This window comes from Stegodyphus dumicola, chromosome 6 (assembly GCF_044657685.1).
Source record: "Stegodyphus dumicola isolate Sdum_Otavi_A_Nest chromosome 6, ASM4465768v1".
NCBI lineage: Eukaryota > Metazoa > Arthropoda > Arachnida > Araneae > Eresidae > Stegodyphus > Stegodyphus dumicola.
The window spans coordinates 204,545,658-204,560,182 of NC_140773.1; the positions used below are offsets into that span (position 1 = coordinate 204,545,658).

The window sequence follows — 14,525 nt, forward strand, 5'->3', positions numbered from 1 at the left end:
TAATTTTGCAGTTCTTCCTAGATCTCTTTGAAAATAAGACATTTCTATCAGTAATGTGTATTGAACTATGTCTAAGTTATTAAATTTGCTCTTGAGAATCTCTAAAATATGAGTACTTAAGTATTCTGAGATTTTAGTATGCGAATATAGATTTTTATATTCAACATTTTCATAGCTTTGTGTATTGAATAGTTTCATGAGCCAATTACTAATTGTTTTTAGACACCTGCTGCTTATCCATTATGAAACAATTATTATCAACAGGAATAATTTTTATTTTGCTTAAATTTGGTTAAAAAATAGGAAATTTCGATAAATAATTTGCACTGAAACGTAAACTAAGTTAGTACATTCTTAACAGTTTGGGCGAATTTTGCATGTAAAAAATGTGTAACCTTTTACATGTCTTATTATATCCTGATGAATTTCTTTATAAGAGAATAATATAAAAGTTTTAAGGTTTTATTTAATAAATCTAAATATTTTATTTTGGCTTTACTGTTACATCTACTTTTGCCAACTTCCAACAGAATGCAAATCAGTTTAAAATATGAGCCAAAAAATCTTTAGTTTGAGAAAGAGATTTTGGCATCATACCTGACCTGCTATTCTGTTTATATGTTACCCTACGATTTGAATTGATTTATAAAGTTTGGCTTCGGCAAGCTGCATTTGCTTTGTACATATTTAAGGCCCAAACTAAAGCTTACTCAAGAGCGTGTTAATTTGTATTTCGCATTTCAGTTTGATCTTAATATTTGTTCCTACATTTTTCACAAGTAGTATATATGTTACCATCAGATTGACATCTATACGAACACGTTTGTTTTATCTCGGCCATGTTTTTTTCTCTACGGAGCTTGCTTAATATATAGTTTCTGCCATAATTTTCCAGTTGACTACACGTGAGATTTTCCTTGAAGTACTTGATGTGGCAGGGAGCGACGGAACTGTAATTAATACTGGTTTGAAAAATAGTATTATCCCACCAAGTCGAACTGGGAAAGCACTGCAGTAAGCTGTGTGTCTCCTACACTTCAATGAACTGCTATTCTGTCACGTATTTCATCACCTGGATGGTGTTACCACAGGGCTCAAATCCTTCCGTAGGTCTATCGGTAAGAAACTGGTTGTCATGAAAAACGTCTACTGGTTCTCTTTGCACGTGCTATATCCTCCATTCCTCAGAATGACAGAAGCCTGTTGAGCAAGAACCAATTACACTTAGTTATTTCTGCTAGCATAAAGTTAGATACAATTTTAAAAAAATTTTGCTGCTCATGATCCTGGTCCGCTTTTATGTTCAAGAAGACAGCATGTCAAGTTCTCCACTTTTACATGAGCTTAGAAAAACATATTGATGAAATTAGGCAGTTGATACATATTTTAAATTGTTCTATGCTTTTATGGTTCAAAATCAAAACCAATGAAACTTTCATGAACGGTCCAAAGATTGTTTTTGAAGTCATCAGAAATTCATGATATCTAACTCAAAATTTACTGCTACTCAGTAAGTAATTCAGCGGAATGCTTTATTTTACTCAACTCGAAAATATCCTAGAAAAATCTGGGGATGAAAGAAGACATATCAGAGAACTAGGGCTGCCCTGATTGTTGAAAGCTCGATCATTTTACCAAGGGGAAGACTTTTCAACGCCAAAACTTAACCGAAGCAATAGACTACTTCAATATGAGATAGTAATATCTCCTCCTTTATTCTTAAGGAAAATTACTGAGGAGGACATCAAAAATCTATTAAAGACATGCACGTCGTTGCAACTGAACTTCCTAGGCTTTCTGTCACACTCAAGCCACAGAACGGTATATCAAACTTGTAACCGAAGCATCTAAAATAATGTGTGCAGAGCTGACTCAAGAGACGGCTTCATTAGGAAGGTTCTCTTATCAAGGTGTACTATCATGCCAGAGTTGTCCCATAAAACTAACTTTAAGAGGCTCTCTTATAAACAACATTAAAGATGATAAATATATCCCCCGTTTTTTTACTAAAAATGAAAAATTCAAATTATCAGAAATTACAAAATAATCTTATTTTTACAAAAAAAAAAAAATTTTTTTTGTTTTTTGAGCTTTTCGTTCAAACAATAAATAATTCGAAATTACAGGTTTTTAACTTCTTTCGTTTTCCTGATGTATCAAAATTTACGTTAGGAAAGTCTCTAGACACGAAGTGATTAGGATTCGCATTATCATAGCAATGAGTTTAGTAATTATACAAAACTGAGGAAAGCAGCAAGTTTTTCGTATTTTTCGAAACTTTGAGTGCGATACTCTAATGAAAGATACATTTTTGCAAGGAAACTTTTTTAGTGTTTCAGAGCTAAGAGACAGGCAATTTCTGTAGGGTACAGTAATAGAAAAATGTTTTTGAAAAGTGTTTTTCGGCCTATCGTAGCGTACAATCCAGTGATTGTATCTATAAGAAGATCGGAGGTCAAAGAACCCCAGTCAACAGCAGAGTTTCACTAGGGAAATGAAAGCAAACTGCCAGAAAGCAAGGAATCAGCCTCATGATGACAGCCACAGAATGTAAAAAACTAGACAACCACATAATGTAAAAAATCTATGACGATCCATGAGATTTTACAAGTGAAAATAACTATTTAACTTTTATAGTTTTCATAACATACAGTGCTTGGTTTTCAGAATATAAAAAAAATTCAAGTTCTTGATATTTTGGAATATTTCACAATTCTAACAGCTTCCAGAATTTCAGATTTGGGATATTTGGCTCGACTACTGCAACAGGAGAAAAACTACCACGTTCTTTACCTTCTTTCAGGTATCTTTCACCTTTTAAAGTAGTTGTATTTTTAAAAATCTTTCTCGTAATCCTTAATTATGCTCACATCTTGTTAAGAATATAAAGTTACTGAAGATTAATAACTATGTCCTAAGTTCAGTTATCAGTAATAGAAGCTGAGCCTGGGATAACTTGATGCTAATAAGCAACAAACCTACAGTCTTCCCTAACTACTAGAGTCATTACTCATAGATAACTCAGTTTGCACCTCCAACAAATATCAGTATCAATAATTAACACAATCGATACATACGCAATTTGACATGAAAAAAAAAACATAAGATGCAATTGTGTTAGCAATAATAGGATAACTGTACATTTAACACAGCATACACAATGAAATTAAACAAAGTAAAACCTCGTTCAGCATTCAAATAACTGCAAGCAAAATAACCTTAATAACTGTTAAATAAAGAATCTGTAAGCTATACAGAAATACACTTAGAATAATCAAGACATTTACACCCGTATGTGAGATAAATTAAACAAAATTCCCGGTTTATAACATTAGAAAATTTAAATAATATTCTTGATACCAGGTAAATAAGATCAAGATACATAATATTTATTTTCATTTTCTGTTGCATTTTTAGTCCAAACGGGCTTTGTCCCTGAAGGACTATTGTTTTCGTTTTGTGATTTTGCGTCGAATCACTATAAATGTCCGTTTCACTTTTCAAACTGTTGCCACCAAATGTTAGAGTCCTGCATTATACTTGAAGATATTAAATAATGAAAAATGTATCAATGTATCTGCATCAATGTATGTATATTTCTCACATTGTGATAAAACAACGGTACATAGAACCATCGAATTTTGAATGACGTAATCTTCATACAAATATGGACATGTTGAAGCCCAAATTTGAAATCTAGAATTTGTTTTATGATTGATTTCATACTTTGTAAAACTTTAACGAATTTTTGATTAACAAACTCAAGGATTTCAAAGCGAGCAATTGCAACACTCTACGGGGGAAAAAAAACCTTTTTATCTCCAGCGCGCGGAACTGTGTATCGAAAATTCTAAAGATAGGTTCAATATAAAATTAACCTGCTATATTGCTGTTGAACTGAATTTTATAGTTGGAGTACATTGAACATGATATTTAATAAATAAAGGTAACACACAAAACGTTAAAAAACGTCCCTTTGGGCGTAATTTAAAATCTAAAACCTTTCATATTTTTTTTTCAACCGTATTTTTTATTACTTGTATCTTTTCGAACTATTCTAAGGAGTAGAAACTCTAATATTAATTATATTTCTTACAGTAGCCTTCTTTGCAAGCGTATTGGTCAAATCATTTCCGGATACCAATGTGACCTCTTAACCAACATAAACTGATGGTCCTTCTTTGTTCTTGTAAAAGTAATTTTTTAGTGGAATATACGATCCTTATCAAACACTTTGCAGTTGTTACTGTCTGCAAAGGATCTTGGTTATCAAAATAGGTGTGAACTGTGCTATCATAAGTATTAGTCCCAATGCCATGAAGCTGATCAAATGGCATTTTTCGTGATTTTCCTCTTATGTAGGTCATATCTTGTAAGAAATCGTAAATAAAAATAAACATTTTCTCTTTTATGCTTTGTCAGAATAATTTTAAATTTTAATGTATTCCTTATTTGTAAGTAAAATTTTTAAAATAATTAAATTTGATATTTAAACCAATACGTTATATTTGAGCTAACAGACCTTTAAATTACTTTGTAAACTGAAAGGGAGTATAACTGTTTTCCGTTTTCGTGGTGTGGGATTTCACCTTCTTTGCTATCATAAAGTTTAATAGATCTCACTAAGACACCTAGTGACTTTTCGCGCAGGCGAGAATAACACCAGCACATAAGAAGGGTATAAAATAAACCCTTTATTATTCATCAAATTCTTAACACAAATACACGTACTTTGTGCGTGCAATAACACCGATAACTTGCGGTGTAGCTTAAGAGAATAGTTTCACAACAAATTCAAAGATTTAGTACTGGACTAACAAGAAATTTAAGGCTAACTAGGCTGACTCAACAAACTACCCGGCGATATACTTACACTCATTTGCAAAACAATGGAAGCACCATGAAGGCAGTGGTTGTTTTTGATGAAATTGAATATGTGTATAGCTCATACACAGATAATAAAATGATTAAAAAATCAAGGTAACAGTACCTGCCCACGGCTCACAATCACCCATTCAGTGTTCAAATTAGTATTGGTCGAACCGCCCCTGGTGGCAATGCATGCTTGAATTCGTCGAGGTACAGATAATAAAATGATTAAAAAATCAAGGTAACAGTACCTGTTACCTTGACTGTTATCTTGATTGTTACCTGTTACCTCACAATCACCCATTAGTATTTGGTCGAACAGCCCCTGGTGGCAATGCATATTTGAATTCGTCGTGGCAAGGAGTGGTAGAGGTTCCTAATGTCATCCTGCGACACATTCTGCCAGGCATTCATCAGGTGTCTCTCCAGATCTGCGATATTTTGTGGTGACCGAATCTAGCAGCAGTGAAAGGACATGCGCGATTGGTGAAAAAAACCTTGCTGGCCAAAGACGAGTATCAACCGCACGGAGACAGTCTAGAGATACGCGAGCGGTATGTGGCCTGGCATTATCTTGTTGGAAAATGGCCCCAGGATGACATGCCATGAAGGGTAATGCAACCGCAGGATGGTATCAACATATCGTTGAGTAGTTAAAGATGTACGAAAGATGACTAAAGATGAACTGCTGTCATACGAAATAGCGCTCCACACCGTCGCATCAGAGGTTATGGCTGTATGCCTTTGTAAAACAAAGGCTGATTGGGACCGCTGGCATCGTCTGATGATACAATGACAGTCTTATGGCAGCCATGATGATCGGCTGCGACACCACTGCAGACGACTCCGCCGATGTTGTGGAGTCAACGGTAAACGTCTTAAAGGCCTCTGTGAGCGTAACCGCGCCTCAGACAAGGGACGTGAAATGGTGGACGGTACCACGGGAGGTATATACGTGGCTGTAGTGCGTCGAATAGTCGACAATTTGGGATGTTCGGGCCTGGCGAACATTTATCCTATCTTGCCTCGCATTTGTGCTCCTTGGGCTTCCAGAGACTTAATTTCGTCGGTAATTGCCTTGTAGCAACCATTGCTGCCAACATCTTTGCCAGCAGTGTCTGTACACTGCAGGTGGCGGCGTATTGCTCGGTTTCGAGCACTCAGCTTCACGCAACCCTACAATGCGACCACGTTCGAAGTCGTTTAGTTGTCTGTAAGGTCTTCGATATCGTCGTAATGCCATCTTTAGTTGCTTCTTTGCGGAATTACAATGGAGCAAAATAATAATAATAATAATAATAATAATTTCGCCTTTGTTACTGGTTTTATACTTTGCAAATTGCGCACTAGAAATGCGCGCTATGATCGCAATTCTAGTTCATTTGCCTTGAAACTTTGATCATATGTATGTTCGATCAGATGTTTTTGCATATCAAATTTCGTCACGATCGCAAAAGTCCTTCTTGGTGCTTCGATGGTTTTGCAAAAGAGTATATTAACTGGCCAAAAGGGCCTATCAGGAACTCAGCGTAGCAGCAAAGACAAACTAGTAACGTGCGCTGCCTAGCGAAATCACGCTCTGAACTACAAGATTCGCTTTGCTCTCTTGCAAAATATTCGCGCACATTTCGACTAATCTATTGCCACTAATGCGTGCACTTCTTTTTTTACAGTTAGCTCGTTCTGGAAGTAACACTGTTTTCTTGCGCAGTGTGGAGCTGGATTCTGCTGGCGCCTACAAATGCCAAGTTTCGACAGATGCACCCAGCTACAGCTGTGTTCAAGCCGTGAAACAGATGAATGTTGTCAGTCAGTTTACGTAACATTTTTATGTCGATTTCTTAACATATTTTATTTAAGAGCTATTTCTACACTGTACTATGTTTCTCTAAGCAGTAACAGTTTGGGCTCTAAAATTTAAAAACTGGATGTATTCATTTTTTCTTTTTCTCTTTTCTCAGTTTCTAACTCATTATAATTATGTTCAAGATAGCTGATTACAGAACTGTTTGTAAATGTAATTTTAGGCTTTTGATATTTAAATGAGTGCTCTGGAAATCATTACAGCATATTACTTAACCACTGCTGCTGTGCAATAATATCACTGTTATCGATATTCATCTAAAACGTACGTGACATCCGGCATGGCAAAGTTTGAACGTTGGAAGCCTGTGATTACAACTAATATACTTCTAATCTATCCACTAACTACTCTGTAAGAGCTGGACAATTTTCACAATTTCTTCCCTTCCTTACATCGGTTTTCCTCATCGGAAATATACAATTTAAGTAATATATATAAGAATCACGAAGCTTAAAGCTGTACATTTAAAAATAGCAGGCAATTTGAAAACCAGAGTATATAATCTAAGTGTGTACAATTGTAGCAGAGATTTAATTAAAATACTTTGAGGTGCACAGTTACAGTATTCTCAATGCCTAGCTACTACACAAAAAATTAGACTAGAGACGTTTTCTCCCAAAATAAGTAAATTATGTTTGTGTGCGTAGGGATTTGTAATAGACTGAATGCACATAGAACTGGTAACTTGATAAAATTTACTATTTTACTAAACGAAACACTTCACAGTTCAGGAACTTTCACAAAAATACATCTATAGCTCTTCACAATATCACAGAGTACAATAAGTAGTTTTACTCAGACTACTAAGGACGTTAAATACAACCCAATGCAGAGTGCATCTAAAGAACGAAGCTAAGACGGCTATCTCAATACTCCGAATTCAGCCCTGAATTAACAACTGAGAAACTGATGCTCTCCAGGGCCTTATATAGTTTTCTTCCGGCCGACAAGGGATTTCTATAACTTTCCACATCTCGAAATAACTGGAAGGTGTATGAAAGCCGGATACGTTTTCAGTTGCATATACAGAGAAATTACAATTATTCAATTACAAACCCCAATGTTGCCAAATAATCACCAATTTGGCGACTTTTTGGTAATTTCTCTCCAAATTTAGCGGAAAAAATTAGTCGCCAAAAACATCGCCAACATGGCGATATCTCACCAATTTAGCGAGATATTTCAATGGTAAATAGACTTGCACCTGTGACCTTATTTTTCCGGCAGAGCGTGGTCACTTTAGATTTTTATAGAGAAAAAAATATAATTTCATTTAAATGATTAATTTATTACAAAATTCGTAACATTATGACTTTTAACATTTAGTTATGCTATGAACTCAATGTGCTGCGTACCCGCGGAGGTCAAAACTACGACAGTTCTTATCGATCTTAATCGCACTTCATCTTCGACTCCCAATTAGAATATTTTGAAATGGGTAGATGTGACCAGTAAGGTATTAGGGTTGGAAAAATGATTAAAAAAGCAAAGTGATAAAAGTGCATTTTTCAGTAAGTTGAAGGCATCGCCTTAAAATCTTCGGATAAAATTACTTAATAAAATTCTGTGCAGTAAATTATATTCAATTTTGTTACGTAATAATATTTTATTTAGCCCACTTACATTGCAAATCCAAAAGTCATGCATAATGTCAGTATTGTAAATTTTCACAAGAATGTAAAATAAATCTTTGTATAGAATATTTTAATATTACTTTTTAATGATGTTGGGACCAACAGACATGCAAAGAATATGCGAACACCTTGCCATTCATTGTGCTTATAACAACATAAAATTATTCTTGTAAAAGTTATTTTTTATGCATTTGATAGATTTCTAAAATGAAATTGCACAGCGTTCAAAATACGAACAAAAGAATATAACTGTTTGAACACAGTTTAACTACTTTTTCATCCTAATTTCAGTTTTGCCGACAGATGGGCCAACCATTACTGGCATAAAAGGTACATATCAGTATGGAGATAATGTAACTCTGAAATGCATATCAGCTAAGTCAAAACCTGCTGCCAAGTTAAATTGGCTTGTGAATGGAATTCAGGTGAGTTATTGTAAAGATTTTCTTGGTTTTTATAATACAAATATTATAGATGTAATTTTTCACAGATCTATGTTACAAATATGTGCTTTTATTATTAAATTAAATTACAGCTTAAGAGAAATTATGCGATAAATCTGAATGCTTCATAATGTAAAAATACACGTTGTGATAAAATATTTAAGTAACTATTACAGAAGTCCTCAAATGTTTTTGCAGCTAATCTTATCATTCGGGTATCCTTATTCAACTGTCGAACTTGTATATATAGAAATTATTTAATTGTACTCGTACGCTTAAAAATGCATTAAGAATTCACTTCTTATTCTAATAAGTAAGTCATCTAATAGGATCAAAATGCCACTAATTGAAACGTTTGTCCTGCCAAAGTCGCCGGACGCGATGGCTCGTCATTTAAATTAGCTACGTGCTAATTTAAAAGAACATCTCTGAACAATCTTAAATAATGAAGGTGCCTAAAAAGTGTGTGTTGCATTGTGACGTGACATATCTCAGTTGTTTGACAGTAACATCAAAATAAGCCTACGAAATTCATCATGGCAAGGAGTGCAAAACTGCATTTGTTGTTGCAAGAGTGAAAATGATGAAGGACAAGCTTGTGCTACTGGTGCCGTTTATTGATAAAATGAAAATATCTAAGGATTAATTTTCTTAAAAGCTGAAAGCGAAGATGTATTAGAATTTGCATCATTAACTGGAACTGAAAGACTTTCACGAATGTGAAATGCCTCTAGAAAATGTATTCGACAGCGGAAGATGTTTTTTAAATAAGTTTGGCTGCAGAAAAGTTGAAAATATGAATTTTTGGCCAACAGGCTTGGGCAACAGAGGATTTATGTATTTTCTCCCTTAACATATATCCTTAGCGCGAATCTCAAGGCTGTTTTAGTTTTAAAATGTATACTATAGGAATACTTTATATATCCCCAGGAATTCATATCCGGAATGGGATCTGTAAGAATGGAACTGCGACTTTTGTTGATTTTGTTGATTCGGATCTGTTGCTGTCATGTGAATACAAGATTCTTCATCATTTTTATTCCTGCAAATGAAGAAGCTTCCGCTGAAAACTTCGAAACTAGTCCTGCAAATTTATGCAATTTTACGGTGGTTCTTGTTGCCTTCGTATATAAAACAAAGCCCCGGGACCTGATGAAAACGGTTTATGAATGTAGTCAAATTAATGCATTATACTTGCCCTTACTTACATGTAGATATTTCCAACATAAAGCTTGCTCTTAACATTTTTCCTAGTTTTTTTTTTTTTTTTTTTTTTTTTTTTTTTAAATATGACAAATTATTTTGCTCTTTAAAAAGGGTAAAGGTTTTTCAGATTTGTGGTATATACATCCATCAATCAACTGCCTGCAATAAGTAAAATTCTGGGAAACAACAATTGCCATTAACCTAAAATATAATATAAATAAAAATAAAAATAATATAAATAAAAATTACCAAAAATAATATTACGAGCAATAAATAACATTACCAAAAATATAGCCTGTAGGGATTCAAAATGGCGAGTTTATAGCATAAATAGCTTAGTATTTAAATATGCAAAGCGTTTATCCATCATTATTTTACACTTTGCGCTTCGAAGACAATAGTGCAATAGAGATCTACCAAGCCATTAGAGCATTTTGCAGTGTTATCCAGAATTCAAGAACATTGACTGCTTGCATAAAGGGAAAAGCCCCTTATAGAAATTCTTGTCTAACATTCCTCAGTATCTCTTTGGAGAACATAAGAGAGAGTTTCGCAAGTAGACCACAAAAATCAACAAGTAACTCTAGCCGCGGAAATTTCTTATTCCGCTGTCAAATATTGGAAAGATTTCATGGTAACTTTTACAGCTGAAACTTTACAAAGCCAAATAATTGTATGAACCGATACGAATGGAAATTGCAATCAAATGCAACAAGAATTGCAAAATGACCACTTTGGAGTTCGCCCATGTTTCAATGAGAAACTGACGTTTTATTTGTGTGGAATGGTAAATGATCTTAATATCTGGATATAGGGCGTGGAAGATTATTATGCTGTCGTTGAACAGAAACGGGATTCACCAAAATTAAATGTTGCTGCCTCATTTGACAAAGAAATATTGGCTTTGAAAACACTCTGACGGGTATATCACATCTTAATATACCGCCAATGTGGTTATTTTTGTAATGGAATATGATTCAATGAAGAATTTTAAATTCCATCAAGATGGGGCTTGATTTTATTGGCTTGATGAGATACATCGTTACCTAAAAATGAACTTCTACGTCGTGGAATAGACAATATGGAAAAGATAATTTAGAATTAATTATTCAGATGCACATGATGGTCCCCTGCTATTATGTCCAAGGATGGTTTCCTTTGGATAATTGTTGGAAATGTTGCAATCCGTCTGAGCAGAATTGGAGTAATACTTCTTATCTAACAGAGAAGCGTATATCAGACATTTGCAGTGTTTAAAAGAAGAACGAAATTTTAAAGATTAATATTTCTTTCATATATTACTCCTGCTTTTGTTTGCGAGACTTTACGAAACAGAGCATTTTGGAAACCCATAAATCATCGAACTTTTACAGTGTTTAAAGAAGAACGAAATTTGAAAGATTTATATTTCTTTCATATATTACTCTTGCTTTTGTTTGTAAGAGTTTATGAAACAGAGCATTTTTGAAAACCGATAAATCATTTGTATTAATCTTACGATTATTTTATATTCTCTAAAATTGTCTATTGTTTACATCTTAACTATTCTTAACCAAGTAAGATAAGACTTAAAAATGTCTATTCTTAAATGAGTCTGTAGATCAATAGTTTACCCATTCTTTTATAGTACACATGATATAAGGAAGAAAATAAACAACTTAAAGCCTCAACCGAGCTTCAGTAGCAACTTTTCTTTAATTAAATATTTAAAATCATCAGTTTTTTTAATTAGACAGCATTTTAATCTTTTTAAGAAGAATTCTGCATAGATAAGAGAAAAAAACTTCCGTATAAAATTTGCTTCTCTTTTTACTAATTACGATATCAGTAAGATGTCTAATGTACACGATTCATTGATGAAAATTTCGTTCAAATTAATTTATATGGATTTTCTCCTATCTTAAATTAAAGTAGAGGATTAACTTTTATAGTCATTATATTTCATTGTTTCGTCTAACGTCACTGGTTTTCGTTTAAGGAGTTATTTAAAGTAATTTTTTCCTAAATAATAATGACTCTTTAATATTATGATACATTCTTTTGTTTTTAAAAGGGTTGTAGATTTTTTAATTCACTAAACTACATACGGTAAAACTTTCACATACGGTGTTGTTTATGTCTTTGCTTTTTGAGAGATAGATCTTGAGTTATTTACCTGAATTATATGTAATTATAGCTTTCTTTAAGATTCTTACTCCTTTTCTTCAAGAGTATAATATAATACTCAGCTAGAACTTAGTAAAAGAAAAAATTTACATATTAAGCTATGATTTTAATTAAGGAAAATATTTTCAATTTAACAACATAAAACATATCTGATGTAGACCCCACATGACTTCCTTGTATAGCCTATTAAATCATACACATTTTTTGCTGGACATTTAAACATTTATTTCCTCGAATTTCAGTAAAGTTATATTTCTGATTCGATTAATTCAGTTCTCACTTTGCCGTAACGCAAAAGTACAAAAAATGTCAAATTATTTTCGCCAAAAATTGTAATACACAGAAAAACATAAAACACCAAATACAGTTAAAAATAGTTAAATTTTTTTAGAATTAAAATTAGAGTGTCTATGCAAAAACCAACAATTCGGCCTGCGGTCAAGAAGGCAGATTTTTCGGTGCATAAAACTGGAAGTCTACTTTTGGTCCCACTCGGCAAAAAAGACCCTGAAGTTGACGCAGGAACTGACTTAATTCACTCTTCTACTAAGTTTCAAATGTAAACAAATGAGGGGCTTCGTTAGGGTTAGTGGTACTTAAACAACTTTTAAATTGTCGATAATTCTACAACTATTGCATGTAGATTAACTAAAGGCATAAACACCTTAACCAGAACATAAGAACAGCCTAATTCAATCAATTATAAAGCAAAAAATACACAATTTACCAACATAATAAGAATTAAAAAAAAAAAAAAACTGAGCTCACCGAGTCCAGTTACAGAGTAGGTGTATATTGTTACGAAATGTCCAGCCAATGTAAGATAGTTTCCCCGCAAGGTGGGCTTAGGGTTACCAGAAAACGGCAAGGGATGGTAGGGATTCCATATTTGGTGCGAAATCGCCAATTTGGCTACAAAATTCGCAATATGCCATAGACGGATTGAGAACATTCTAGAACGAATTCTTACCGGTTTGGCCCAGAATGTCCTCGAAGGCGAGATACATGCATGCATACGTACGTACGTATAGACGTCACAAATCCATTATACAATGCCGTTTGATAAAAAAAATGGTCCTTTATTCTGTCTATACGTACAAATTCCATGCAAGAGCATAATTCAGAGGGATTCGAGAGTGGTCAAAATCAATATTTTCTTTGAAATATAATGCCCGAAATTTTTCGCAATTGCAATACTTGATTTACTTCTTACAAGGAAGTAAAATCTGTAAGCTAATATTTTCTCATTGCTTAGCAGTGAAATTTCCCTGAACTGAATGTAATGAATATTTATACTTTATACAGAGGTGTTATGATTTAGGAGGCATTACTTTAAACCCAAATTTGGATAATATTTAACTGCATAATTTTGAATTGTCAAATGTTACTAGTGTAGCATATTCATTAATTTATTTCCTTGCCTTATGGGCATTTTTTAATGTTTCTTTGACGAGAAAAGAAATGTAATTTTTTCCTAATCTACTTTTGGACGCGCGTGCATTTACTGTTCTGTTGTATTTTCTTTGTTTAGTGCAACAATCAACTTCGCCGTTAAAAAAAATTAACTTCACCGTAAAAAAAAAACAGACCATCAGAAGCAAATAAAATTTATTTTTTTAGTTTCAGAAACAGATTTCGTAGAAATTTCATAATGGAAGGGAAAAAAATGTATACTAAGCAGTTCAAAATGCACACACACATAAAAAAACACAGCAAACAAACAACAACAACAAACAAAAAACAAAAAAAAAAACTAATTTTTAAACGGAGATATAAACTTCTAAAAACTTCTAAAAAGAAAGTGCACTTTAAATATGACAATCCTATTTACTTAACGCAATGAATTTTCAAACAAAAACTTAAGCTTTGCGTTAATTACATATGAAGAATAAAGTTTTAATCAAAATAAAAAAAGTAATCAAATATTACTCGAGATACCGGTTTCTACAAAAAATGAGTTGTTAACGTATGTGAAAATAAAATATTAGATATTTTTGTTCGTGTCTTTTTTAATTACCTTTTGATTTTTTATGATTTAAAGCAAGTTACACTAAGCATACAAAAATAAAGTAAAAATAAAGTAAATAACAGAGAAAGTTTTATTTATGGTTGATAGAAAATATTCTTTAATTTGGTATATGTCCTATTCTTGTTGTTCCGAACATTTCCCTTTTATCCTCCCCCCCCAAAAAAAATCACTCTTGCGGAGTGTACTTACTTACACAAAGTAAATCAGTTTCTATAAAATTCACACATTTAAAAAAGGACAAGCCACGTTTTGTTGCTCTCTTTGTAACTCCTCCCGGGGCTCTATTAAACTTGAGATCTTAGGCGCAGTGCTTT

The 14,525-nt window shown here is 33.3% G+C and overlaps 1 protein-coding gene across 4 annotated transcripts in view; it reads left to right on the plus strand.

Moving 5' to 3' along the window:
* LOC118190715 (endothelial cell-selective adhesion molecule-like) overlaps positions 1-14,525 on the plus strand; it is a 138,216-nt gene that overhangs the window by 110,471 nt on the left and 13,220 nt on the right. For all 4 annotated transcript variants that reach the window (XM_085819379.1, XM_035361470.2, XM_035361469.2 and 1 more), the window contains exons 4-5: positions 6,543-6,678; positions 8,659-8,792. In XM_085819379.1, the coding sequence (XP_085675505.1) occupies positions 6,543-6,678; positions 8,659-8,792 (270 nt within the window). The remainder of the gene's footprint in view (positions 1-6,542; positions 6,679-8,658; positions 8,793-14,525) is intronic.